General features: G+C 43.9%; 1 protein-coding gene across 7 annotated transcripts in view; it reads left to right on the top strand.

Moving 5' to 3' along the window:
* The window catches only part of SKIP4 (SKP1 interacting partner 4), a 40109-nt gene extending 15983 nt beyond the window's left edge, over positions 1-24126 (top strand). For 2 of the 7 annotated variants that reach the window (XM_087673048.1, XM_087673049.1), the window contains exons 3-4: positions 22578-23090; positions 23166-24126. In XM_087673048.1, the coding sequence (XP_087529174.1) occupies positions 22578-23090; positions 23166-23766 (1114 nt within the window). In that variant the 3' untranslated portion in view covers positions 23767-24126. Of the gene's footprint in view, positions 1-21068; positions 21516-22577; positions 23091-23165 lie in introns of all 7 variants that reach the window. The other 5 variants (XM_087673053.1, XM_087673054.1, XM_087673050.1 and 2 more) reach the window with 5 other exon arrangements.
* Positions 24127-25551: the final 1425 nt, after the last annotated feature.

Genomic DNA, 25551 nt, shown 5'->3' with positions numbered 1-25551 from the left:
CTCAAAACTCAAACACAAAAACTCAAACACAAATTAGAAAAAGGGAGAGAGAGAACACAACTCTGAAGTGAATGAATGCTGTAAATGAATGTAAGAGTGTATAGTGTGCTCAAGGGCAGAGCAATGTCGGAGTGTGACGTCCACCGAAGACGGATCCCAAGTTTGTGACCACCAGTCGGAGTGTAGGAGTGCTGAATAGTGAATGGCAGCAGGCTGGTCACCAAAACGCAACAGTCTGGAGGCTGGAAACTGGTAAACGTAGCAGTGTACCACCAATCGGAGGCTGGAAATTGTGCATAGTCTGTTCTAAACAGCTAGCTGAAACAGTGTTTGAGAGTGTCAAGGCCTGCAATGCTGAAAATGCAGGCTGGCTGACCCTAGCGATGATGGACAGCAGGCTGAACAGCAGTTTGGGACAATCGATAGCAGTTGAGAGCTGTTGCCTACAGCAATGGACAGGCTCAAGATAATGTGGCTGTAGTCGATGATGGCTGGACAGCACATGGAGGTGGGCTGCAGGCTGGAAACTGGGCGCCAACAGCAGCAGAGTGTGTGTGGGTTGGTGTAACTTGCAAACAAGGATAATGGCTGAATGGGGGCAGCCTGTCTATTTATAGCTGTGGAAGGGCGGCCCAAAAATTAGGGTTTCCACTAAACTCTCTCAAACCACTCCCCGTTTTAGGGTTTTACTCTAAAAGAGCATTTTTAGTGTGTTTTGGGGGTGTTTAAGAGGCTAATCAGCAAGTAATGCATATTTTAGCTATCACCCGCTTCGTCTTCTGCTTCTTTTTCTTCCTGGAAGCCGCTAACTCTTTGCAGTCCTTCCTGAAATGACCCTTCTTGCCACAGTGGTAACATTGGGCCTTCCCCTTGTAGTTGCAAAGTAGCCTCATGCTCAAGTAGCATGGAGGACATATGAAGAAAACTAACAGGAGTTGTATATGTCTGCACCCGTAAAGCATTCGCTACTCCATCAAACTCCCGAGGAAGCTTGTAGAGTACCGTACCAACAAGATGTGCCTTTGATAGGGTAGATTGCACAGTGCGAAGCTGATCTTGGAATTGGATAACTCGAAGTAGGAATGATTGAATTGTATCTTTGGGTTCAAACTTCAGTTGCTGGAGCTGGCCATAGAGAGTAACCGCCCTCATGGTGGAAGGAGCCTCGTACATCAACTGCAACTTTGACCAAACGTTTGAAGCAGTCGTACAGGAGGTGACCGCCGGTAGGACTTCTTTGGAAATACACCGAAGTAAGGCCGAATAAGCACGGGCATCATCCGAATCCCATGTAAGCACTGCCTCCTCATGGTTGTCTTCTTCAAAATGAGATGGAACAGGAGAAGGTTGTTGAGGACGTGCCATAGCTTCGCCAACCACGTACCATAATCGCTTTTGGATAAACCAGGCCTTCATCACCGCACTCCAAGTGTAATAATCAGGTCTATGGAGCTTGTCATCAGTGGATGTGCAGGGAGGAGCCATCTGGAGAGGATTTAGAAAAGAAGTAGATAAAAGAAGGGATTGGGAGAGGGAACACAGCCAAACCACAAGCATAGACTGCAAAAAGCAAGAGTTCACACAGAGTATAACCCAAAATTTGATTAAAATAAGACAAAAGCTGCATTAAGAAGTCAAAAAATCAGTAAAAAACTGTCAAAAACAGCAAAAAACGGCTTGATAATGCAATTCCCAGCCAGGAGGAGATGCTGAGACACCAAAACGCAGGCTGAAATGAATGCACAGGCTGTACGGATGCTGACATCAGCAAAAAATGGAGGCAAAACAGGTCGCGTGGTTGGAGCAGCAACTGCCTGATCAGTAAGAGGGAAAACAGTCCTGAAATCAACAAGAAAACACAGCAGAAACACAAATCCCGAAATCTGGTACCATGTCAGAAGTGGTGCAGCAGTGGAAGCATAAACATGTGCTGAAATAAACTGCTGAACACAAGATAAAAGAAAAGAAAGAGAGAACACAATACTGATGAGAACTCAGATGTATGCTCAGGAAATGGAATCCATATACCAAAACATGAGACGGTATAGAAGCAATGTGAGTCATCGGTTGTGGAGGCACTGGCACCTACTCCCTCTCCCCAGAAACTATCAAGTGATGAATAAATGTGGAGGAGAGAGGCTGACAATAAATAGGCCAAAATAAATGCCTAAAATATGACTGGTCGGCTAGTATTAAATGCTGGCCGATTGGCTGCAAATAATGCCAATTCACAATAAACAATGGCAAATAAAATACCTAAATAATCTCTGATGCCAGCCTATTGAAGCACAAGTCCAGACTCAACCATGAGCTAACTAATCTGCTAACACCCTCTCTCAGATCATGGGTGATCTGATACAATACAATATACAATGATAATGTCGCATCATAGTACACACAACAATGTCCATCATAGTAGAACGATGGATACCCAAGTAGCGGGTACGCAAGCCGCCGCCAAGGCTCCTCAGAGAGAACTTGATTTCGTTGTTGATCATACCAGCTCCTGAAGATAGAGAATATCATAGCAACTCTCAATGTCTGTCAACAATGCCTCTGATGTAGCATACGTGACCATCTTGTCACCAATGCCGCAGTGCAAAAATGACCATGGAGTCCCCTTCTTTGGCCAAACCGCCAAAGTGTCCCCTCATGTGAGCTCTAGACGAAAGCCACTTGCTCTCTATCAAGTAACCAGCCCATCATGAACCTGGATGTCAATCCTAGCTCAGAATTTGTACCTGCCAGACTTCGGTTGATGCGCCAGGGATGTTCCTTTATGGAGCTTGTGCATTTGTATAGAAATATAGATGAGGCACGGTTGCGATATCTCACCATCCTCTCACACTCCCTCTGTGGCACTGGAGAGTTGTGAGGGATGACCGTATCACCACCACTAGAAAGTAGCTGAGGAAGGGGCCACTAAGCCCTTCCCACGATCCAAAGAAGAGGATTCCTTCCGGGCCTTGGCCGGAGGAGCGAAATCGGAATCTGAGGCAGAGGATGACTAGTCGGAGGAGTCTGGATCCCGCTTCGTCTTCTGCTCCTTTTTCTTCCCGGAAGCCACTTACTCTTTGAAATCCTTCTTGAAATGACCCTTCTTGCCACAGTGGTAACACTTGGCCTTTGAATTCTTCATCTTCAAACCTCTCTCTGAAGCTGCAAGAGCCTCACCTGAACCTCCATAATGTGACGGAAGCCTCCTCTGTAGTCGCAAAGTAGCCTCATGCTCAAGTAGCATTGAGGACATCTGAAGAAAATTGACAGGAGTCATAGATGTTTGCACCCATAAAGCATTCGCCACTCCATCAAACTCCCAAGGAAGCTTGTAGAGTACTGTTCCAACAAGATGTGCCTCTGATAGGGCAGATTGCACAGCGCGAAGCTGATCCTAGAGTTGGGTAACTCGAAGTAGAAATGATTGAATTGAATCTTTGGGTTCAAACTTTAGTTGTTGGAGCTGGCCATAGAGAGTAAGAGCGCTCATGGTGGAAGGAGCCTCGTACATCAACTGTAACTTTGACCATACGTCTGAAGTTGTCGTACAGGAGGTGACCGCCGGTAGGACTTCTTTGGAAATACACTGAAGTAAGGCAGAATAAGCAGGGGCATCATCTGAATCCCATGTAAGCATTGCCTCCTCATGGTTGTCTTCATCAAAATCAGATGGAACAGGAGAAGGTTGTTGAGGACCTGCCATAGCTTCACCAACCACGTACCATAATCGCTTCTGGATAAACCAGGCCTTCATCACCCCACTCCAAGTGTAATAATCAGGTCCATGTAGCTTGTCATTAGTGGTTGTGCAGGGAGGAGCCATCTGGAGAGAGGATTTAGAAAAGAAGTAGAGAAAAGAAGGGATTGGGAGAGGGAACACAACCAAACCACGAGCACAGACTGCAAAAAGCAAGAGTTCACATATAGAGGATAACGCAAAATCTGATCAAAATAAGACAAAAGCTGCGTTAAGAAGTCAAAAATTCAGTAAAAAACTGTCAAAAACAGCAAAAAACGGCCTAATAATGCAATCCCTGGCCAGGAGGAGATGCCGGGACACCAAAACGCAGGCTGAAACGAATGCAGAGGCTGTACAGATGCTGACGTAAGCAAAAAACGCCGGCAAAATAGGTTGCTTGGTTGGAGCAGCAGTTGCCTGATTAGTAAGAGTGAAAACAGTCCTGAAATCATCAAGAAAACACAGCAGAAACACAAATCTTGAAATCTAGTACCATGTCAGAAGTGGTGCAGTAGTGGAAGCATAAACATGTGCTGAAATAAACTGCTAAACATGACAAAAGAAAAGAAAGAGAGAGCACAATACAGATGAGAACTCAGATGTATGCTCGAGAAATGGAATCCATATACCAAAACACGAGACAGTACAGAAGCAATGTGAGTCACCGGTTGTGGAGGCACTGGCACCTGCTCCCCCTCCCTAGAAACTGTCAAGTGATGAATAAATGTGGAGGAGGGAGGTTGACAATAAATAGGCGAAAATAAATGCCTAAAATATGACTGGTTGGCCAATATGAAATTCTGGCCGATTGGCTGCAAATAACGCCAATCCACAATAAACAATGGCAAATAAAATGCCTAAATAATCTCCGATGCCAGCTACTGAACCACAAGTCCAGACTCAACCATGAGCTGACTAATTTGCTAACAGAAAAAGCCCCAAATTTTGGACATGAAATTATCAAAAAATCTTAACTGTGCTTTTGCGTGTGAACCGAGGCTTGTATAAATGTGCCAAGTCACACAAGATTGTCAAACAAATTGTCAATTGTCTGCCGTGACCTATCATGACCGGTCGTGAGCTGTCACTTGTGTCCCATTGGTCAAAATTGACTGCCACTTGATCACGTGAGCTGTCGCTTGGTCAGAGAGTTGTTGCCTGCACTCATGTTGACTTGGGAATTGTTGCTTGTGACCTGGGAGTTGTCTCATGCACTCGCCGGGTCAAAACTGACTGAAAAGATTGTTGCTTGCACAAAGTTAGGGTTTTTGACCTGGTTCTTGTTTGTCCAATACACACACGTGCTTGAAGCTGTTGTCTATACTCAACCTGGCATGAATTGACGTTTCTTCACGTGGACAAGTCGAAGCTAACATGCACAGACTTTGGGAAGTGCACACACCTTAGCCGTAGTTCTAATACTAGTTTGAAGGGAAGAGCGTACAATGGAAGTGCGAGTCAGAAGTGGAGCAATAGTGTTGAGAGTGAGAGAAAATGAATGCTAGAATGAGTGTACTAGATTGTGTTGGTATACAAATAATAAAGAGTGTATTTATATGTTAGGGTACAAATAAGGGCGTGTTCACACCCGTATATCTTGACATAGAGACGAAGGTACTTTACACCCAACAAAACTGACTGAAGAATGAAGAGTGTGTGTCTGTCAAGCGAGGGGGACTGGCTATAAATAGCTGTAAATGCCCAAAATTGGCCGACTTGCACCAGTAGGTGCCAAAAAAGTTGGCTGACCAGCGGTTAATGCTTGCCGGTCTCTTTGAAGAAAATGCTAGAAAGATAGGGGAAGTCTACAAAAAAAATCCCGGATGGCAAGGACAATGTCCAACAAGTAGAGGCAGACACTAGAAAGTAAAAAGTGGACTAGGAATTTACACAAAAAGCTGACAATTGAAGGAAATGCACCTAAAATTGCTAGAGCTCCTATGTTTGCGCTAGACTCTGACAGGAGCTCACAACCAGGAGATGACAGCAGATTGACATGATTAACATAGGCAGATGGTCTTAAACTTGCGAACATGCACAAGGACAGAATCTTGCAAACTCATAAAGATAAAGGATTTGACTCAAGAGTTGAGGTGATCCCACAAGGCTGCATGGTCCATAGAAGTCCAATCTGTTGGATCCTCCTTAGGATGGGGGATAGAATCAGAAACAAGGTCCCAAAGATTGAAAATGTGGAGTATGCACTCCACCTTACACCACTACACCACAACAAATAGTTCGAACCATCCAATTTATCTTCTTTGGGTAATGAAGGTAAGACATGCACTTGCATTGAGGTTATCAAGGACAACATCTTCACTTCGGATGGAGCCTTTTGTGGTAGATGAATAGAAGGGGGATGGGTGCGAATGGGAGACTCCTCCCGCTGATGATAATTGTGATAATTGCGTCTCCATTGAGAGGAGTGTCCTAAGAGAAGCTCCTCCTCGGAGTCTTGAAAGCTTGTAAACTGATAAGACATCTTCGATCTTGCAATCCACCAATAGTTTGCATTTTGATGGAAACAGTGTGGTAAACAGAAGACAATTAACTACAATGTCTGTAGATGTGCCGCCTACACTAAAAAATGTACCACGTGTCGAAGGCTGAAAACTAGTCATCAGATCTATAGACAGCACGGCGACAATAGGAGATTAAAGTGATGTGTGCTGATGCAAGGCAGTGTGCAAAACAACAAAATGTAGGCCGTTGACTGACGCCTGAATGTTGATGTGGTAGAACAGATAGGCTATAGCAAAATGTAGATATCTGGGTCTTGCTGTGGATATGGCTTGTGTCATGTCTCATGTGCAAGTTGGATCCTTGGGGGACATTTCACATTGGGCCTTGCATACCATGCATTGGCTCTTGCATACCACAGGGAATTGTATCATACATGTGCAGAACAACAAAATGCAGGCCATTGACTAACGCCTGAATGTTGATGTGGTGGAATGGATGGGCTATAGCAAAATGCAGATATCTGGGTCTTGTTGTGGATATGGCTTGTGTCATGTCTCATGTGCAAGTTGGATCCTTGGGGGATTTGACATTGGGCCTTGCATACCATGCATTGGTTGTTGCATACCATAAGGAATTGTATCATACATCCCCTTATGCAGTCCTTGACCCACCATAGCATGAAAAATGATGCCATCACCAAAGTATAGGTACCATTAGCTTTTGGTCATTATCAATCATTCTTTGAAGATGACATCTTTTTGCCCTCCGCTGTCCTTTTGGGAAGAATTCAAAAATCTCTAAAAGGATCTTTGGCCAATTGAACAAAAATATCAGCTTTTGCCTTCAACTGAGCCTTGAATTGGTCATCATATTCTTCACCTCCTTGCTGGTCATTAGTATCTTATGGCTTAGAATAACCCTTCTTGGTCAACAACCACATTCTCTCCTTGCTGTCCATGCTCATTCCAAGATAAGGCATTACATTTTCCCTTTCATTATGTGCATTTTCAGAATGAGATGCATCACTAGTTGATCCCATCTCACTATAAGAAGAGAGACTTGTTGTAAATGCTTAGCTGAACATAGTTTCAGCTACTATAGAGCAAAGCTTCTGACTGTTAATTAGGTGCCTTGGGCCCACCAGAAGTCAAGGGAAATGATGGCATCTTGGCAATGGAACCATGAAACTAGCCTTCCTTCTTAGAGAGGGTGCTAATTACCTAATCAATCAACAATTACAGCAAGTATAATTCACACAAACTGAAAATGCAAATGGTACCACTTATCTTGGACAATGGACAGCCTGTTGGCCCTAAAACTAGCGACCCTTGTAGTATTCTTTTTTCTTGAATTGCAATTTGGATGGGATATAATGAGATTCCTTGAATCTCTTCACTCTCCAATTGTCTCTTTCTGTCATAAATGACCAGCAAGCCTTCAAACCAATTTGTCCCTTGGTTTAGTCAGGGATTGGCCTTTAATTGTGCTCCTTGGGTGATGAATTTACCCCCAAATGTTTGCTGGCTGAATGATCACTTGAATCTCTTAAAATTGCCCCAATTTCAATGATTGAAATTCAAGTCTCTAGGCCTTCAATTTTTGAGCATGCTTCTTAAGGTAGTTGTCAAAACCTAATTTTTGCTATAAACTAGGGTTTATAGTAGAGATTAGTCAAAATCTCCACCTCCAATGGCTAATTTTGCTGGAAATTGCAAAGGAAGGATGAGAATAGGTTGGAGGATGAGAGTGTGCTGAAGAGAGAGAAAATTCAGACTTCCAAGGTTGATCAAAGCGTGTTAATGAAGAGTTGAGGACTATGGCATGCTTGGTATGGCCACCTCAACTACAAGTACCAGCTCATGACCAACTTGTGCATGGATTTCTAGATGTTGGGGTAAGCCATCCACCATGTGTATTTTGCATCCATTGTAAACGGTGTGGAGGCGTGATCTATAGCAAGGCTTCAAGACGGGCAAAGGAGCCCTTGGAGCTTGTTTCTATAGGTTCGTGTGGACTAATGTGTACGGAGTCCCTAAAGGGGAGTCTTTACTTTATCTTGATTGTGGATGATTACAATAGGATGACATGGGCATATTTTCAGGCATTAGAATTCTCACACTTTAAGGATTGGCTCATCTTTGATGAGAACCGTTTAGGCATGAAGCTTGAGATAGTGAGATCCGACAAGGGCAAAGAGTTTGTCTCCAATAAACTAGCTTGGTTTTATACTAATCGAGGGATTCATCAGAAGTTTGCTAACACTAACACTTCTCAAGAGAATGGCATTTCGGAGCGGAAGAACGGTAGTATGATTGAGATGGCTACGAACTTTTGACCACTTTTGAGATGCAGGAGTGTCAGACCATTTTTACTCCCAAGGATCCGAATTGGAAGGCGACAGCTCATACAAATTCACAGTTGGTGGATGCTTCCCACTATAGACAATTGATTGAGTTGTCGATTTGGCTTTTGAATACTCGAATTGATTTGTGCTTTCCAGTTGGTTTGGGTGTAGGTTGTATGAGTGAATCTAAGAAGGTTCATTGGCAAGTTGCCTTAGGGATATTGTGGTTCTTGAGAAGGATCTCAGACCTTGATCTATTTTGTCCAGTAGGTGTAGATGGTTCAGCTTTGGTGTTACGAGATTGGATGGACACAAACTGGGGAGCCGGAGATGTTGATCATAGTAGATTGACTACAGGCTATTGCTTTCTTTTAGGTATAGGTGCGATTTCTTGGAGCAGTAAGAAAGCAAATGCAAAGCATATAACCGGAATGAAAGAAAGAAGTGAACACGAAGATTGACTATAGGCTATCATTTTCTTCTAGGTACAAGTGCGATTTCTTGGAGCAGCAAGAAGCAGCTTAGAGTTGCCCTTTCATCTAGAGAGGCCAAGTATGGCTTGTACTACGACTTGTGAGACCGTTTGGCTTTAGAGACCATTTGGCTTTAGAGATTATTGGAGTAGCTTGATTATTCACAGATAGGAGCTACTATACTTTTGCAACAGTGAGAATTGCGTAGCCTTGGCATGGAATCTCGTTTTCCATGATAGGATGAAGCACATAGAGATCCAATATCACTACATTTGTGAGAAGATCTTGGATGGGACCATTGATGTGGAATATTGCAAGACATCGAATAATGTGGTAGACTTGTTCACCAAAGCACTTCCTCAGGCCATTCTTCGTCAGCATTCCAAATCGCTTAGCCTTATGCCGTGTCTAGGATGTGAGAGGGGATGTTAGAGATATGGTCATCCCTAGGATGGGTACATGCATGTACATGGCCATTCAGTGCAGTCCATGCAGTCGCATCATATTCTGGAGCAGGTCAGGCAGCAATTTATGCAGTCACTAGCAGATTGAGCATGATTTCAGGCAAGACATGCAGGCCGGATTGTCCTGACTTATTTTATTCATTTTCTTAGACTATTTATGGCTGGCTTGCCTGGATGTCACATCCACTTAAGTTTTTTTGCAGGTGAGAGAGAGCTCCAACTGGTGATACTTCTACAACCCGTTGAACATATCTCCTTCAGTATTCAGCATTTGTACTCTGCAGCCTTCAGCATTCTACTCTCTCTCTCTCTCTCTCTCTCTCTCTCCCCATATTTATGTATTTCTCAGTCCGGTCATATGCTTCCACATTTGTTGCACTTTGACAAAAATTGCAATAAAAAAGAGAGGAATCTTCAAACTCATGAATCACAGCCTTTGGTGTGTTTGATGATGAGGGAAGAATAGTTGGTAGTATTGAAGAAGGTACTTGAGGCTATGATGGAACAAAGGCCAGATAGCTCCTAGGACTTAAGGTGGCCTCTTGAAATTGAGTAGAAGTGGGATGGAAGGGAGGGATAGCAAGGATCCACTTAGAAAGTGAATGAGGGCTATCACAAATGATGATCTTGATACCCTAATCAGAGCCCATATCTTTAAGCTATATAAGGGAGGGAGAATGTACAGCTCCTGTGGAGCTAGTGGTGCCGGACAACAGTCTCCGTCTCCCAATGGAGGGGATTGTGAAGTCGAAGGTGGTGGCAAACATCCACTGTCTTGCAATGGAGTAGACTAATAAGCCGAAGGAGTTGAACAACCTTGGTCTCTTAGTGGAGGGGATTGCTGAAAAGGTGGTGGTTTACAACTTTGTCTCTTAGAGGAGCAGACTTTGAAGTTGAGGGTTGTGGAAACTACTGCACTTGAAAATATTATGGGGAAACCCTTGTATCTCATTGTGGTGGTTTGTTGGCCTATCACCTCTTGAGATTTGAGATCCTCCTTTTGCTCGCAAGGGCTTAGTGCATATTATATATGTCTTACCATCTTGAGTATAAAATACCGAGAGTTGATGCATAATGATCTTGGTTGTGTAGGATGATAATCACATGGCACCATAGTAACCAAAAAACCTGTTTTGCCGTGATGAAATATAAACCCTCAAACACATTGTACATAGAATGGGGTTGAAAAACTAATTTTTTATTGAAACATGATTTTTTGAAGAGAAAAAAAAGAGAATGTGCAGGTTGTTTTTCCTTTGCATCTCATGTTTTTTCCACACCCTCATTAATGCCATCACCTTCTCCTTGCACATCTCCTCCTCCTCCTCCTCCTCCTCTTCAACACACTTCTCCTTCATCTCCTCTTCCTCTACCTTGGGCCTCCACCTCCTTGAGTGAAATATGGTTTCCCATAAGGATTCCCTACAAGGATTTCACTCATGAAGCTCAATTTTCACTTTTACTTTGTATTATATATTATACATATGTTGTGTGTTGTGATTTCTTGTTGAGAAACCTAGTCATTCAATACCTTTCTTCTCCTCCATTCCTATTTTAGTTTCCATTTACAGCCCCAAAAAGGCTTTATTTGGATCATTAGCTAGTTTTTGGGCCTTATCCTAGAGTAAGGTGCCACCCGAGAGAGCCGTTGCACCACCTAAGAGACTTTAGTGGGCACCACTTTAGAGAGTTGGGGTGCCACTCGAGAGAGCATATGCCTATAAATATGGCACTGACTCCACCCATTTGACAATTCCACACATTCATTCCTTTTGACACTTTGTCACTCTCTTCCATATTCTTCTCTCCTTTCTCCATCCTCTTCGATGTGGTTCACACCCCAAGAGGAGTTATTATGGTTCATGGCTTTTGTATCCATCTTCACTTGGTGTTATCATGAGTCTTGTGTTTGTAGCATTCTTCCATTTGGCGTTAGACTCCTAGTATCTGGTGTCACCTATTGGGCTGCATTTAGCAGTTTGGTGGCGCCTTCATCCAGCGACTTTCCTCTCCATCAAGCATCAACTGTTTGGTTGTGTTTAGTAGTTTGGCATCCTTCCCAGCATCGACGATAGCTTGGTTGGCACGTAACAATCTCTATAGGCTGTATTTTGCGGCATCTGGCTCTTCTAAGGCTGCGTTTGAGCATTTGGTAGGCTGCACTATCCTTTTTCACCCTTTGGAGTTCATGTCAGCCCAATCGATGATCTTCTTCGTTGACTCTGGCGGCCTCAGAGGACTACGTTCCGCTCCCTTGATACCTGTCCTTCATCTAACATTACCTTCTATACCCTATTGCGTGGAGGATTACGTTTCGCTCCCTCTACAATACAAATTCCCTACATGTGTTGCTGCTTGATCAAACAAGACAATGCAGTCATCTTTAGAACTTCAGCTCCACTATATCAGCTTGGTTCACTTAGCATGATTTAGTGATTCATCAGTTATCTTCTTCTTCTTCTGTGTTTTCTTTGAGCTTCTTCTTCTCTCAGTGTTTGTCGTACACCTTGTGTCTCTTCTTGCAAACTCTATAGTCTCTTTGATATGGTATGAGTGCATATTATTCAGTCACACTATTTTGACATTTATAATTGAATGCTATTTTCTAAATGAGCAAGTGGAATGGATATTTTTGTTTTAGGCTTTAAACTTTTGACTCTAGGATCTAGGTGGAAGGAAAACTTTTATTTTATGGAAAACGCAAAGATCTTTGATGCCAAGATCAGCTATCTACCAAACACAACAGTAGGAGGGCTGCAAATCATCAAGTCTACAAAGGATGATGATGCAAGCTGTCAAGGGAGTCTCTAGGCTGCAAATGCAAGTGTAGATAGGTTGTGGAAGATCTTGGTTAGCTGGAGAGTAGGGGATGATGTCATCATCTGTTGCATTCACCTAGACATCAAATGCAGGTGTAAACTTGCAAACTAGCTGAAATTGGTTGCAATTTGCTTGATGAATCCACCAATCTAGCAAAATGCAAAGTTGTTGTAGTGAGGATGTGGTGGACAGTAGGGTGGCTTGCTAGGAACCCAAATGTAGTAAGAAGACTAGGTCACCAATTGAGTGGAGATGCCACTAGGGTTTGCAAAGAGATCATCTCGGTGGGACATTAGAAGTTAGTGTAGTTTGCTCATGTAAGCCATATGGCAGCCAATTTAGAGCGAAGAGTGACCATCAAGTCCTCCAATATTTCCTGACTCAGTTTACTTTGACTCCTAAGTAGAGGAGATGGTGGCAACTTTGCAAAATTATGATTTTGATATCTCTCACACTAGGGGCAAAGATAATATAGTGGCTGATTCACTCTCACGGATGTGGACATGCAAAGTGTCTTCGATTTCAAAGTTGCATAGTGATTGGATCTAGGAACTTCAGGAAGCCTATTTGTTGGATGAGGACTTCATCCACATACTTTAGAAATTACAGCATGGATAATGGATGAAAACTCCCAATATCAGCTTAAACATGGCCTTATTTGATCCCACGGCAAGGTTGTCATCCCCCACACTTCTCCCTTCACACAGAAGATCATGGAAGAGATGAATTCTTACCCCATTGTTGGTCATTTGGGTGTTTTCAAAACATATGATAGGATTACCAAGAGTTTTCACTAGAAGGGCCTATGGAGGGATGTCAAGGTTTTTGTGGCCAGTTGTGTTCCATGCCAATAGAACAAGGACATCACGCTTAGACCCGTTGGTTTCTTATAGTCTTTACCTATTCTTGAAGGAAAACACATATCACTATGGATTTCAATAATGACCTCTCCGTTACTGAGTATATATGTGGTAGTTGACCGCCTCACCAAGGCTGCCCACTTTATCCCAACTAAGACCCAATACACTTCCTCTTAGATGGCCACTTAGTTCATGGAGCATATATTTAAGCTGTGTGGGTTACTACAAGTCATAGTGCATGATTAGGATATCAAGCTGATGAGTAACTTTTGGCAGGCAATTTTCACATCTATTGGCTCCGAGCTTGGCTTAAGACCTACTTACGGCACTTTTGCCATGTTGTACAACACAATTGGGATATGTGGCTCCACTTGGTTTAAATTGCATATAACAACTCCATCCACTCTAGTATTGGGGTTTCTCCTTGAGGCCTTATACAGGTATAAGGTTCCCCTTCCTATGGTCTTGTTCAATGATAATATCAATTCCCAGAGTAAAGAGGAGTTGGAGCACATGCAGGCCCTACTTCAGCAATGCAAAGTGAATCTTTAGACGGCACAAGACCATATGAAGCTTTACATTGATGAGAAAAGAAGGCATTTGGAATTCCAAGAGGGAGAGCTGGTTCTTTTGAAAGTGCCTAAGTCCCATTACTCCACTCTCAAGGAGGGCAGCAGTAACAAGCTGGCCCACTTTTCTATGGCCCTGAATCCTCAAGAGAGTTGATGACTTGGCTTATTGATTAGAGCTTCCCCCCACCACCAAGATTCACAATGTGTTTCATGTTAGCTAGTTGAAGTCTTTCATTGGCACCTTAGTGGATTACGTGGAAGAGCTACCTCCCATAGACGAAGAAGGCATCATTCAGTATATCCTTGAGGCAATCGTTGGGCAATGAGATAAACGCTTGAGATCTCGATCCATCAAGGAATATTTCATCAAATGGCAAGGCCTACCCTTGGAAGAAGCCTCATGGCGCCCAGCCACTATTGTGGATGAGTTTTCTAATCTCCAAGAGGCCCAACAAGGTGAAGACTAGTTGGTTATGTCCCCTTTTGACCCCACACTACTTGTAGATTGCACACTATTTTAGAATAGTTTTGTATTTGCCTCAATTACAGCCACGTGTTTCCTACATCGGTTGAAAGTGCTTGTCATAAGCTCCATCTCGACATGCGGCACGCTCCATTTGGACTAGCCCATCAAAAGTTATGGCAGATTTACCTCACCAGGCCTGTAGTGGACAGCATGTTGTCCAGTCTTCACCGAATCTTCTATAATGTGGATTAGAGTAGTACTCTGTATCCCACTCCTAGCCACTCTGTCAAGTCCCTCCAATTGTCTTTTTTTTTTTAGGGCAAAAACTTTTGGGGTCAGGATGGGGACTGTAATGAGCGGGATACACGGGATCTAGGGTTAGATTGTCAGAGTGCAGCGGTGCGGAAGCGTAGGACTGAGAGAGAGAAAACGCAGAGAGAAGAGAGAGAAAGAGACAGTGGAAGATGAAGATCTGCTGTATAAAGTGTGCTGAATACAAAGATATGCAGATATATACACGGGCGCAGTGCGCTGGACTGCGTGTCTCCACCTCGACGATGCAACTTGCTGTTCACCTCGAAGTCCGCTGCAGTCTGCACTGTCTCCTGTCTGAAATCTGCGAACAGAGACGGAATCTGCGCGTGTCACCGGTTTGTAATCTGCGAGCAGAGAAGTGTGTAAGACTGCTGGGAATGTCGGCTATTTATAGCCAGAACCAGCCAGGAAATAGGGCGCCAGAAATGCCCAGTCGGTTTAATGCAGCCGACTGCCTGCAGTGGGTCGGACTGCCACGTGGCAGTCCGACTGTGCAGTCCGACTGCACCAGGCTGTAATCTCCTGCCTGGCTGTGATCTCTAACACCCCCTCTCAGAGCCGGGGCAGGGCAGAAGCCTGAGGAATCTGGAATGTCTCCGAAGTAGAGCCTGGGGAAGTGCCTTCGTAAACAAATCCGCAAGATTGTCCTCCGTCTTGCAATACTCCACAGTGATGGTCTCATCCAGAAGCTTCTCTCGGATGAAGTGGTACTGGATCTCTATGTGCTTCGTCCGGGCATGAAAAACAGGGTTCCGTGCCAAGGCAATGCAACTCTCATTGTCACATTGCAGCAAAGTAGGACGAGTCTGGGGGCACCCAAGCTCCTCCAATAATCTCCGAAGCCACACAGCCTCACATGTGGTGGAAGACGCAGCCCGATACTCCGCCTCAGCAGACGAAAGGGCTACCGTGGGCTGCTTCTTGCTACTCCATGAGATAACACCTGCACCCAAGGTAAAACAGTAACCTGTAGTAGACCGCCTGTCGTCCACATCACCGGCCCAATCCGAGTCGCTCCAACCTGCAAGTACAAGATCTGACCCATCTGTCCCTGCGGGGTAATGAATCCCTAAAGCAGATGTCCCCCTCAAATACCGAAGTATCCTCTGAGCAGCCTGCCAATGCACCGTCTTAGGTTTACTCATGAACCCGGCCAAGAGCCCAACAGCAAAACATAGATCAACCCTAGTGTTGAGAAGCCAAATCAAGGACCCAATCAACTGACGATAGCGGGAAGCATCCACCAAAGGAGAAGCTGAATGGGAAGTGGCCTTCCAGTTCGGATCCATAGGAGTAGAAAGGGCCCGACAATCCTCCATCTCAAAAGACACCAAGAGCTCCTGTACATATCTCTGTTGAGAGATGAAGATCCCCCTCTGAGACTGATAAATCTCATGGCCCAAAAAAAAATGGAGTAGACCCAAGTCCGTCATCTCGAACGTCCGATGTAAAGCTGACTTCGTCTCTTGGACCTGCTGTGCATCATCACCTGTGACAATCAAATCATCAACATATAAGACAAAAAGCACAATCCTCGGAAGTATGAACATAAAGCTGCGGTTCGGCCTTGGAACGCCGATATCCCAACTGAGACTGAAGAAACGAATCAATCTTCTCGTTCCATGCACGCGGAGCCTGCTTGACGCCATACAAGGCCTTCTTCAACCTGTAGACTTTCCCATCTGAAGATCCAAAGCCAGGAGGCTGCTCAACATAGATCTCCTCCTTCAAATCACCATTGAGGAAGGCCGACTTCACATCCAACTGGTAAACAGGCCATTGCCTATGACAAGCCAAAGCAAGAACAGCTCTAATGGTCGCCATACGAGCTGTGGGGGCAAAAGTATCATGACAGTCAATCCCTGGGCGCTGTGCAAAACCTTTAGCAACAAGGCGAGCCTTGTGCTTATCCAAAGAACCGTCGCTAAGGTATTTGGTCTTAAAGACCCACTTGACGCCAATCACCTTCTTATTCGGGGGGCGGGGCACGAGTGACCAAGTGCCATTCCTCTCAATAGCCTCCAACTCTGCTTCCATAGCTTTCATCCATGGTGTAGACTGTAAAGCCTCCTTCACGGAGGTGGGCTCTCAATCCTGCATAACACGGGTCATCAAACAATAGTTAGAGCAAACAAGCTCCGTAGAATGTGCCTGGTGCCGTCGTGACCGCCGCGGACCATCCTGCGGTCCCCACTCCTCAGGAACCCCCTCGATCCTTGAATCACGGAGTATGTCACGGGTCCAGCGAGGAGGAGGCCGAACCTCCCCTCGTCTCTCTCCATCAGCAGAAGACTCTGGAATATCCACCGGTGGTAACTCCTCTGAGGTGACCGGTGGAACAATAGACTCTGTGTCAGAAACAGAATCATAATCAAAAGGCACGGGCTCCAATGGAACTGTAGAAGGAGCCCAACTCTCCCCTGGATCTCCAAGAATGGGATGCTCCTCACCCGCTGAGATGGCCGGAACCTCCACAAACCGTACATCGCGGCTAGTGTTACGGACAAGGTCCGCATCTGTACCTCCAAAGAAACCCGCTTCATAAGGGTCATCCGATTGTACATCTGATCAAGCTCCAGCCATATCTCCCGAGCCACCGTCAAGTGCTCGATGTGAGCGATCATGGCTGTAGTACATGATAGAAAGAGAAAGGAACGAATCCTAGCATTCAGTTTGTCCCAATGAGACTGAGCCTTGGCCAACTCCGCACGAGCATCGGAAGAGAGTTTGGACTCATCTCTTACCGAGGGCCGGTCGATCTCCTCCTGTACCAGCTCCGCCAAATCATAGGACTCGAGGATGGCCAACATCATGACGCGCCAAATGCGGTAGTTGTTGCCGTCGAGCTTCTGATCTGCAGGAAGAGCCGGTAAGACAGGCACCTTCCGGTCCATAATCGACTGGAACTCCAAGTCAATCTCTGTAGACATCTTCACCTGTAATGCCTTCACAAATGCAAAAGCAGCCCCCTCTGACTGGGTAAACTCAGCCTGCTAAGGCTCTTCCGCGTCCTGAACCTTCTTCACCCGCCGGAGGCGATGAAAAAGCAAAACCTGCACTTGTAGGCTGAAAACTCAAACTTCCTCCGCGTCAAACAGCAGTAAACAGCAGCAAATCCACCACCTGGACTCCTTTCCTGCGCGCCCACACTCGTTTCAGCCTTGTTCCAAGGCGCAGCCCTCCTGTCTGCCCTTAAACGCAAAAAACACAAATTTGTGTCGCGATGGAAACTCCTCTTCAGGTTGATTCTGCGCTCAGTCAACCCTCTAACACTGCTCTGATACCATGTCAGAGTGCAGCGGTGCGGAAGCGTAGGACTGAGAGAGAGAGAACGCAGAGAGAGAAGAGAGAGAAAGAGATAGTGGAAGATGAAGATCTGCTGTATAAAGTGTGCTGAATACAAAGATATGCAGATATATACACGGGCGCAGTGCGCTGGACTGTGTGTCTCCACCTCGACGATGGAACCTGCTGTTCACCTCGAAGTCCACTGCAGTCTGCACTGTCTCCTGTCTGAAATCTGCGAACAGAGACGGAATCTGCGTGTGTCACCGGTCTGTAATCTGCGAGCAGAGAAGTGTGTAAGACTGTTGGGAATGTCGGCTATTTATAGCCAGAACCAGCCAGGAAATAGGGCGCTAGAAATGCCCAGTCGGCTGCCTGCAGTGGGTCGGACTGCCACGTGGCAGTCCGACCGTGCAGTCCGACTGCAGGCAGTCCGACTGCATACAGTCCGACTGCACCAGGCTGTAATCTCCTGCCTGGCTGTGATCTCTAACATAGATACCCAGCCACACTGACCGGGGTATAAAAGGTATAAGAGACCTAGTTTAGAGCATCAAGACATAATTAAGAATTGACTCTTAACCTTCTCCTTCAACTTCCATGGCTTTCTTCCTTCTTCTCCCCCTTTTCCTGTCTTTCTCTCTCTTTTGCTCATTCTCCTCTCTCTTCTTAGCCTCATTCATTACAATATTCGAAAATCTCTGTTGTAAACCCTAATTTACATAAAAAATTAGGATTTGACAGCTACCTCAAGATGTGTGCTCAAAATTGAGGGCCTAGGATTTGAATTCCAACGGATAAAACTAAAGAATATAAGGGAGATTCAAGAGGCTAGTTTGGGGCTAAATTTTGTCTAACAAGGCGCAGGGTGAAGGCCAATCCCCAAACAAACCAAGGGGCAAGTTGGTTTGAAGGCTTGCCGGTCAGTTTTGACAGTAATAGACACTTGGATTAGCCGAGAAGATCAGAGAATTTGAGTTATACTTCATCCATTTGCAATAAAAGCCAAATAAATACTGCAAGGGACGCTAGTTTTGGGGCCAACAGGTTATCCATTGTTCAAGATTAAAGTGGTAAAATGTGCATTTTCAGTTGATGTGAATTTTGTGTTTGCTAACATTAGTGTTAAATCAGGTTAGTACCACCCTATCCTAGGAGGAAGGCTGGTTTCAAGGTTCCATTGTTGGGGTACCATCAATTCCCTTGAACTGGTGGGCTCGAGATACCTGATTGAAGGTTGGAAGCTTTGCTCTAGTGCCGAAATTGTATTCAGTTGAGCATTATAGCAAGAATGTCTTCAAATAGTGAGATGGGATCAAGTAGGGATGATGCATTTCAATTTGAAAATTAGCAAAGTGTTGGGGAAAATGTAATGCTTGATCTTGGACAAGGCTCGTAGCATGGTTAGCAAGCTAATAATGTTTGTTTAGACCAAAATGTGGATTCTTATAGGTCTCTTAAAGATAATGACTAGCAAGAGGAAGAGAAATTTGATGGCCAGTTTTAAACATACAGTTGAGGATAGTAGTTGAAATGTTTTTTCCATTGCCAAACAATCCTCAATTCATGCACTTTTTGAACCCTTTAAAGGAGGATAGAAAAGGCAAGAAGACAAAACTGTCTTCAAGAGCTTTGGGACAACAAGATGCATTGAAGGAAAAGCCAATACTGTAGCATAATGTTCCAAATGTGGGTAACGAGCATAAGCAAATGATGCCAGTGGGGCAATTGATGCATATGCAAGACCAGCTTTGAAGTGCCAATCCAATGCTTTTTGGACAGTAGGGCATGCATGCAATGATGGGGCAGCCAAGGTACTTAGGTAGTGGTACTAGTTTTTTGACAGTAAGAGACACTTGGATTAGTGGAGAAGATCAAAGAATTTGAGTTATACTCCATCCATTTACAATAAAAGCTAAAGAAATACCACAAGGAGTGCTGATTTTGGGACCAACCGGTTGTCCATTGTCCAAGACTAAAGCGGTAAAGTGTGCATTTTCAATTTATGTGAATTTTATGTTTATTGTAGTTAGTGTTAAATCAGGTTAGTATCACCCTATCCGAGGAGGAAGGCCAGTTTCACTTGAGTAGTGCATTGCCAAAGGTTATATAGGAGCCCTAGAGTGATTAGGAGCAAATGCACTGTTGCGAGGATGTGGATTTTTAACTTAATGCTCTTGGGACACTAAACTTGTGCACATGTGAGATTAACTTGAATGTGTCAAAGTGGCAAACAATCCTAGCAACAATGGGGGACATTGGTAGAAGTAGTTGTGGACAGGTGCTAGGAGGTACCTAGGATAGGTCCTAGTTAGGGATATTAAATTTTCCCTTGGAATTAACTTTTAGTGTCACGGGGGTTAGAGATTTAAATGATTTAATGTTCTAAACTAAGGTTTGTAGAAAGTTTCAACACTCTCAAGTTCAAAGAGGTAGGGATTTAAAGTTGAGTGTTGACACCATTTAACGTTATCTTAATGAGGGCAAAGCCAAAGAACTAGGCAGCTCTTTTGTGCATGTGGTGGCCCTAGTGAAAATGGAAATTTGCCCAATGTCAAGTTTGGATCAGTTTTTGGCTGCATGCAAGTGTATTTTCCATGTCGGTCTATTTTTCTCCCATTCTGGGTTGTTTGAGGCCAATCTGAGAGTGGAGAATTGAGTGGTGTGTTGAGAGAGAATAATTGAGCCATTGGGGACAGCAAAGAGACCTAATCTACAGCCCTTTCAGGGTTGGAATAGCAGAAGCATTTTAAGTGAGAATTTTCTTGAATTTGTTGCTCATCTCTTCTTCCTCAGCAAATCTAATATTTATTAGCTCTAATTTGCTGATATAGCTCTAAATTCTTGCAAAAATTAGGGTGTCTCAGCCACCTCAGGAAACTTGCCCATTAACTGGACGCCCAATGGTCAGGGTAGTAGTTACAATTGAAGAAATTACAGCTGATCTGAAGGGGATTGCAGATCTACATTTGTATTGACCTTCATGGAAGTGTTCTTGATTCAACTTGTTCCAAAATTGTGTCAAAATCAAGGGGCAAATTGGATCCTGATGTTGTTGGTCATTTGTGACAACCCAAAGTATTAGAATGTGTAGAGAGATCAGCCTACATCTCAGTGTACTACAGATTCAAAGCAATGCAAGTTAAAAAAATACCTCAAGAGGTGCTAGTTTTGGGGGCAATCAAATGTTGGTTGTCCCAAGATTAACGCGCTCAAGTGTTATTTTTGACTTATCTTTTGTTTTATTTATTTATGCTTGCTGTAAATCAGTGCAGGTTAGGGTTCCACCACCCTTCTATAAAAAGGAATGTGGCCTCCTGAGAAGGAAACATAGCTGTAGGAGAAGTCTGGGATGTCGAGCAGCAGCAGATCTGATGACAATGACTGTCATTGATGATGAAATCAGCCAGGGTGGCTTGAGCAACAGCAAATGCAGCTATGTTGGGTGTTGGAAATGCTGGACAGACAGCTAAAAACTGGTCACCAGCTGATAGATAATAATGTGGCAGCTGGGTGGCAATAGGGCAGTTTGCTATGCAGAAAACACGTCAACCAGCAGTTTGGGTGATGTGGCAGCAGGGGGAGCTGCTGCGAGGAGGTGGAAAAGGTGCAGGAGAAAGGTGATTGTCAGCAACTGTGTGGATGCAGAGTGGCTGGACAAATCTCCTATTTATAGACACATGAGCCACTTGGGACATTGGCGCTTGGACACTTTAGGTGCATTTAATATTTGATTTTTGGGCATGTATAATGAGATGAAAAAGGGTGATTAGTGTTAATTAACCCTGTGTTGCTTAACACTTGGGAAGCCATGGGCCACATGTGTTGCACATACCTAGGAGGCATTGGCTTTGGATTGGGCTTATTTTGGGCCCTCTAAGACATGTTATTATGTCATCTTTTGTTTTGCAAAATGTAGTCCATTTTTCAAAAATTTTGTTTTGGAACTCAGCTTGCATTTTGGTGTCTGCTTGAGCTGATCTTTGGCTGTAAAAAATGTCATTTCTTCATCGTTATATCATAATAAAAGAGACAAGTGAACTCTTAACTACAACATCAGCTGGTGCATGTTCCTAATATTTAGCTGCTGTGCTGCCTTATAGACCTGCTACAGCATGTTATCTTCATCAACACTTGAAGATATTTGGTGTTTCTATTTGTCCATTGCTGGTTTAGACATCTTGAGGAGCTGCCTGTGTTTACGACAGTTGTTTACAGCAATTTTGGCAATATTTGTGTGACCATACCCCTCAACATTAGATATTGTATCATCTATTCTTAGCAATCTACAGTTAAGCCACTGCAAGGGTTGGTCTGATTCTGTTCATATTTTACTATGTAACTTCCATCGATTGCAGTTCGCCTTTCATTAGTTTTTCTCTCTTTTAGATTCTGAATTTAATTTCTGGTTCCTATGATAGGTTGCCTTTAAATAGTGCACCAATATGTGTGTTGATAGGTTGCCTTTAAATAGTGCACCAATATGTGTGTTTTATCCTATAAAAAGACAAACGTGCAGAGTCTACTCTACTTCACTTACTGCTTATTACATTAGTCTGGTAACTTAGCATTAATTATAAAACATAGGTGGCTCTACAAATACTCTTTTGATATGGAATATGAGCCACATGAATGTAATCTGGGTTATAAAACAGAAAATATGACAAACTCACAGAGTTTTTCAACTAAGGAGCTTGGAACAATAAATATGTTGGCCTAAGATGCACTCCGACTGTATGAAGTCTTCTCATTGTTTTTTGTTCCCTTGTTTTTTTGCAGCAGACTCAGGCAGGTAAGTGAATCAACGAAACTTTTGTGGACAGTCATGAGCAGCCAAACATTTTCAGAAACTGCAGTGGACTACCTTGACACACAACTGATTCCTGGCTTGCCAGATGACTTATCGATGCTGTGTCTTGTGAGGATTCCGCGGAGGCTCCATCATATACTTCAAGGTGTTTGTAAAAAGTGGAGAGCATTTTTGAAGAGTCAGTTATTTCTCACGCTTCGCAAGAACCTTGGGCTTTCAGAGGGCTGGGTGTATGTCTTAAGCAGGGACAACACAGAATGTCTACATTGGCATGTGCTAGATCCATCCCAACGAAGGTGGATGGCACTTCCAGGCATGCCAGCTGTTTGTTCAAGAAGATATGGCATGGCATGTGAAGTGCTCGATAGTCAGCTCTACCTTATTGGTGGCTGTGGAAAATTTGAGGATCCCACAGATGAAGTACAAGTTTTTGATGCTCTTCAAAACAATTGGAAAGCAGCAGCTTGTCTGGAATCGCCCAGGTGCTATTTTGTCAGTGGCGCCCTCAATGGCAGACAAAACAATTGGAAAGCAGCAGCTTGTCTGGAATCGCCCAGGTGCTATTTTGTCAGTGGCGCCCTCAATGGCAGATTGTATGCAATAGGCGGAACGGGAACGACTTCGGGCGCCCTTACATCATGGGAGATGTATGATCCTGAGACAAATCAGTGGACTTCTTATGATGATCCTAACATTGTCCCAGACCTGGGAGAGTCATTGGTAATGGATGGAAGGATTTATGTGAGGCACGTAAGTCCCATGAATGGGCTTTCTTTCTATGCAGCAGCCTATGATCCAGTTAAAAAGTTTTGGACAATGCTGGACGATGAAATGACAAGGAGATGGTATGGACCAGCAGTAGTTGTGGGGGATGAAACCTTCATGTTGGACCAGACTTTTGGAGTCAAACTGTTGGCTTTGGACAAGGCTAATAAGTGCTGGTGCCCAATAGGAAGAATCTCTCCTTTGTCTATACGAACACCTTGCAGAATAGCTGTTGTGGGAACAACCTTGTATGTTGTTGGAAGGGGTTTGAAAGCGCTGGTACTTGATATGGTAAAGGCTCGGAAATCCACAGGATTTCTGGTGACCTCATCTATTCTGGGGTTGCCTTGTTCAGATAACGTGATTGTTAGCTGTAATACTATTTATATTTGATCTTATTGTCACACTTTGGGCATGCTTACTTGTCTTGAGGCAGAGGAAGAGGCATATAGACTGTCAAGAGGTACTTTAGCTCTATGCTGGCTTGGCTTTCCAGGATGCTGCTTTAGAATGTGGGCATCTGCTCATCGTGTTTGTACATACTCTCACAGAAGTTAACTGAATGTGTTCAACTGTAACACTTAATTCTAAAATCAAAGTCAGTTCCCCCCTGTAGTAAACGATGTGAAGCAAGCATTAGTCTGTTTTTGGTCCTGCCACTAAAGGCAATTTCACACGCCTTATTTAGCCAAAGCCATGAAAGGTTAAGCTAAATTAGCACTTTGTGGGACTAATGATTGGTAACTGTTGCTTAATAATTTGTCTAAGCAATGGGTTGTTTGATCCTTTTCTCATGTATCTAAGGTTCTATGGAGCATTTTGTAGCTTCTATATGTGCTCTTTAATGCAAGAAAGTAATATCTTCAGTCCAAGATCCAGGCAGCTAAAAGATAAAATCTATTAGGAAGCCTACCCTCACTCTCTTTCTTGGGGCTACTGTCACTCTCTTTCTTGGGTGGCTTCTACAGTCTTGATTAATGGAGTGAGAGTTGATCAGGCTAAGTGCCCCTAGCCTCATGCTGCAAGAGGCACAGTAGCTCCAGCTTGCCCACACATCTGGTGTCCTGGAGAGGTGCACAGGCTGTGCTGTTGCAGGGCAGATTGTGTATGAAGAATAGGCTATGGGAGGCCTGGCAAGTAAGCGGTGGATGCTGTGATCCTATGTATTTTCCTCTCTCTTTTGTCAAGATGGTTGAATGGTCACGTATACTAGTGGCCTTGTGGCCAGCAAACCACCCACTTAAGAGGCCACTAGGGTTCTAAGAAAAGAAACACACATTACAGAGGCGGAATAGAAGTACAACAGATAAGGAACCTTTGGAAGCATAATCTAGCAAAAACCATAGAACCAACTTGCCACAACAATAATGCCTGCACATGACCAATTTGACCATGGATGCATGCAACTGAATTAAACATAGAAGGCATTTCGTGCTCTAGATATAACAAAGGCCAGTCAAATGTTAAAAGTAAAAGAGATAGGGATGTTCTGGCTATAAGCAGGAGGTCTATGGCATTCTACCCATGATCTACAAATGGCTGGTAGTGCACTAGCTTGTAATAGAAGTCCGCACTTAGAAAATGCAGCTCCGCACTAGCTTGGCCTTTGGGCAGGAATGAAACAATGAGCAAGAGTTTCATCACGTGTAAAAATCACATTTTTGATGGGAGATCTTGTGATGTGGCTTAATCTTATAAACCCACTTACATCCAATAGCTTTCTTGCCCTTCGGCAATGATACTAGATCCCAAGTCTTATTGGCCTCTAATGCAGCCATCTCCTTGTCCATTGCTGCATCCCAATGAGTATGACCAAAAAGTGAATATAAGTCTCTTGTTAGAAAACAATCAAGTGAGGCATTCAATGTTTATCAAATTCAAGATATCCCACCATGATAGTTAAATGCATCTCCATGGGGATGCCTAACCTCAATAAAAGCCTTGGCAATATCTACCAAAGAGTGATGCTCCACATGGAGGGCCTACATTCAAGCATTCATATGGTTGTCAGATATATCTAGTAAAGTCTTGTCCATGCACTTAAGTGAATGACATGTTGCCAAGAGATCCAAACCTAGCTTGTATAGTTTCCTTGTTTCTTTTATGGCTTGTATGTAGTATTTTGTACCAATTCATACAAAGACTTCCATGTCTACATGACAAATGCGAAAAAAAGAG

Source organism: Lygodium microphyllum, chromosome 30 (assembly GCF_053477565.2).
Source record: "Lygodium microphyllum isolate KBCC chromosome 30, Lygodium_microphyllum_v1.1.10, whole genome shotgun sequence".
In the NCBI taxonomy this organism is placed as follows: Eukaryota; Viridiplantae; Streptophyta; class Polypodiopsida; order Schizaeales; family Lygodiaceae; genus Lygodium; species Lygodium microphyllum.
This window is presented reverse-complemented; position numbering and strand designations above follow the sequence as displayed.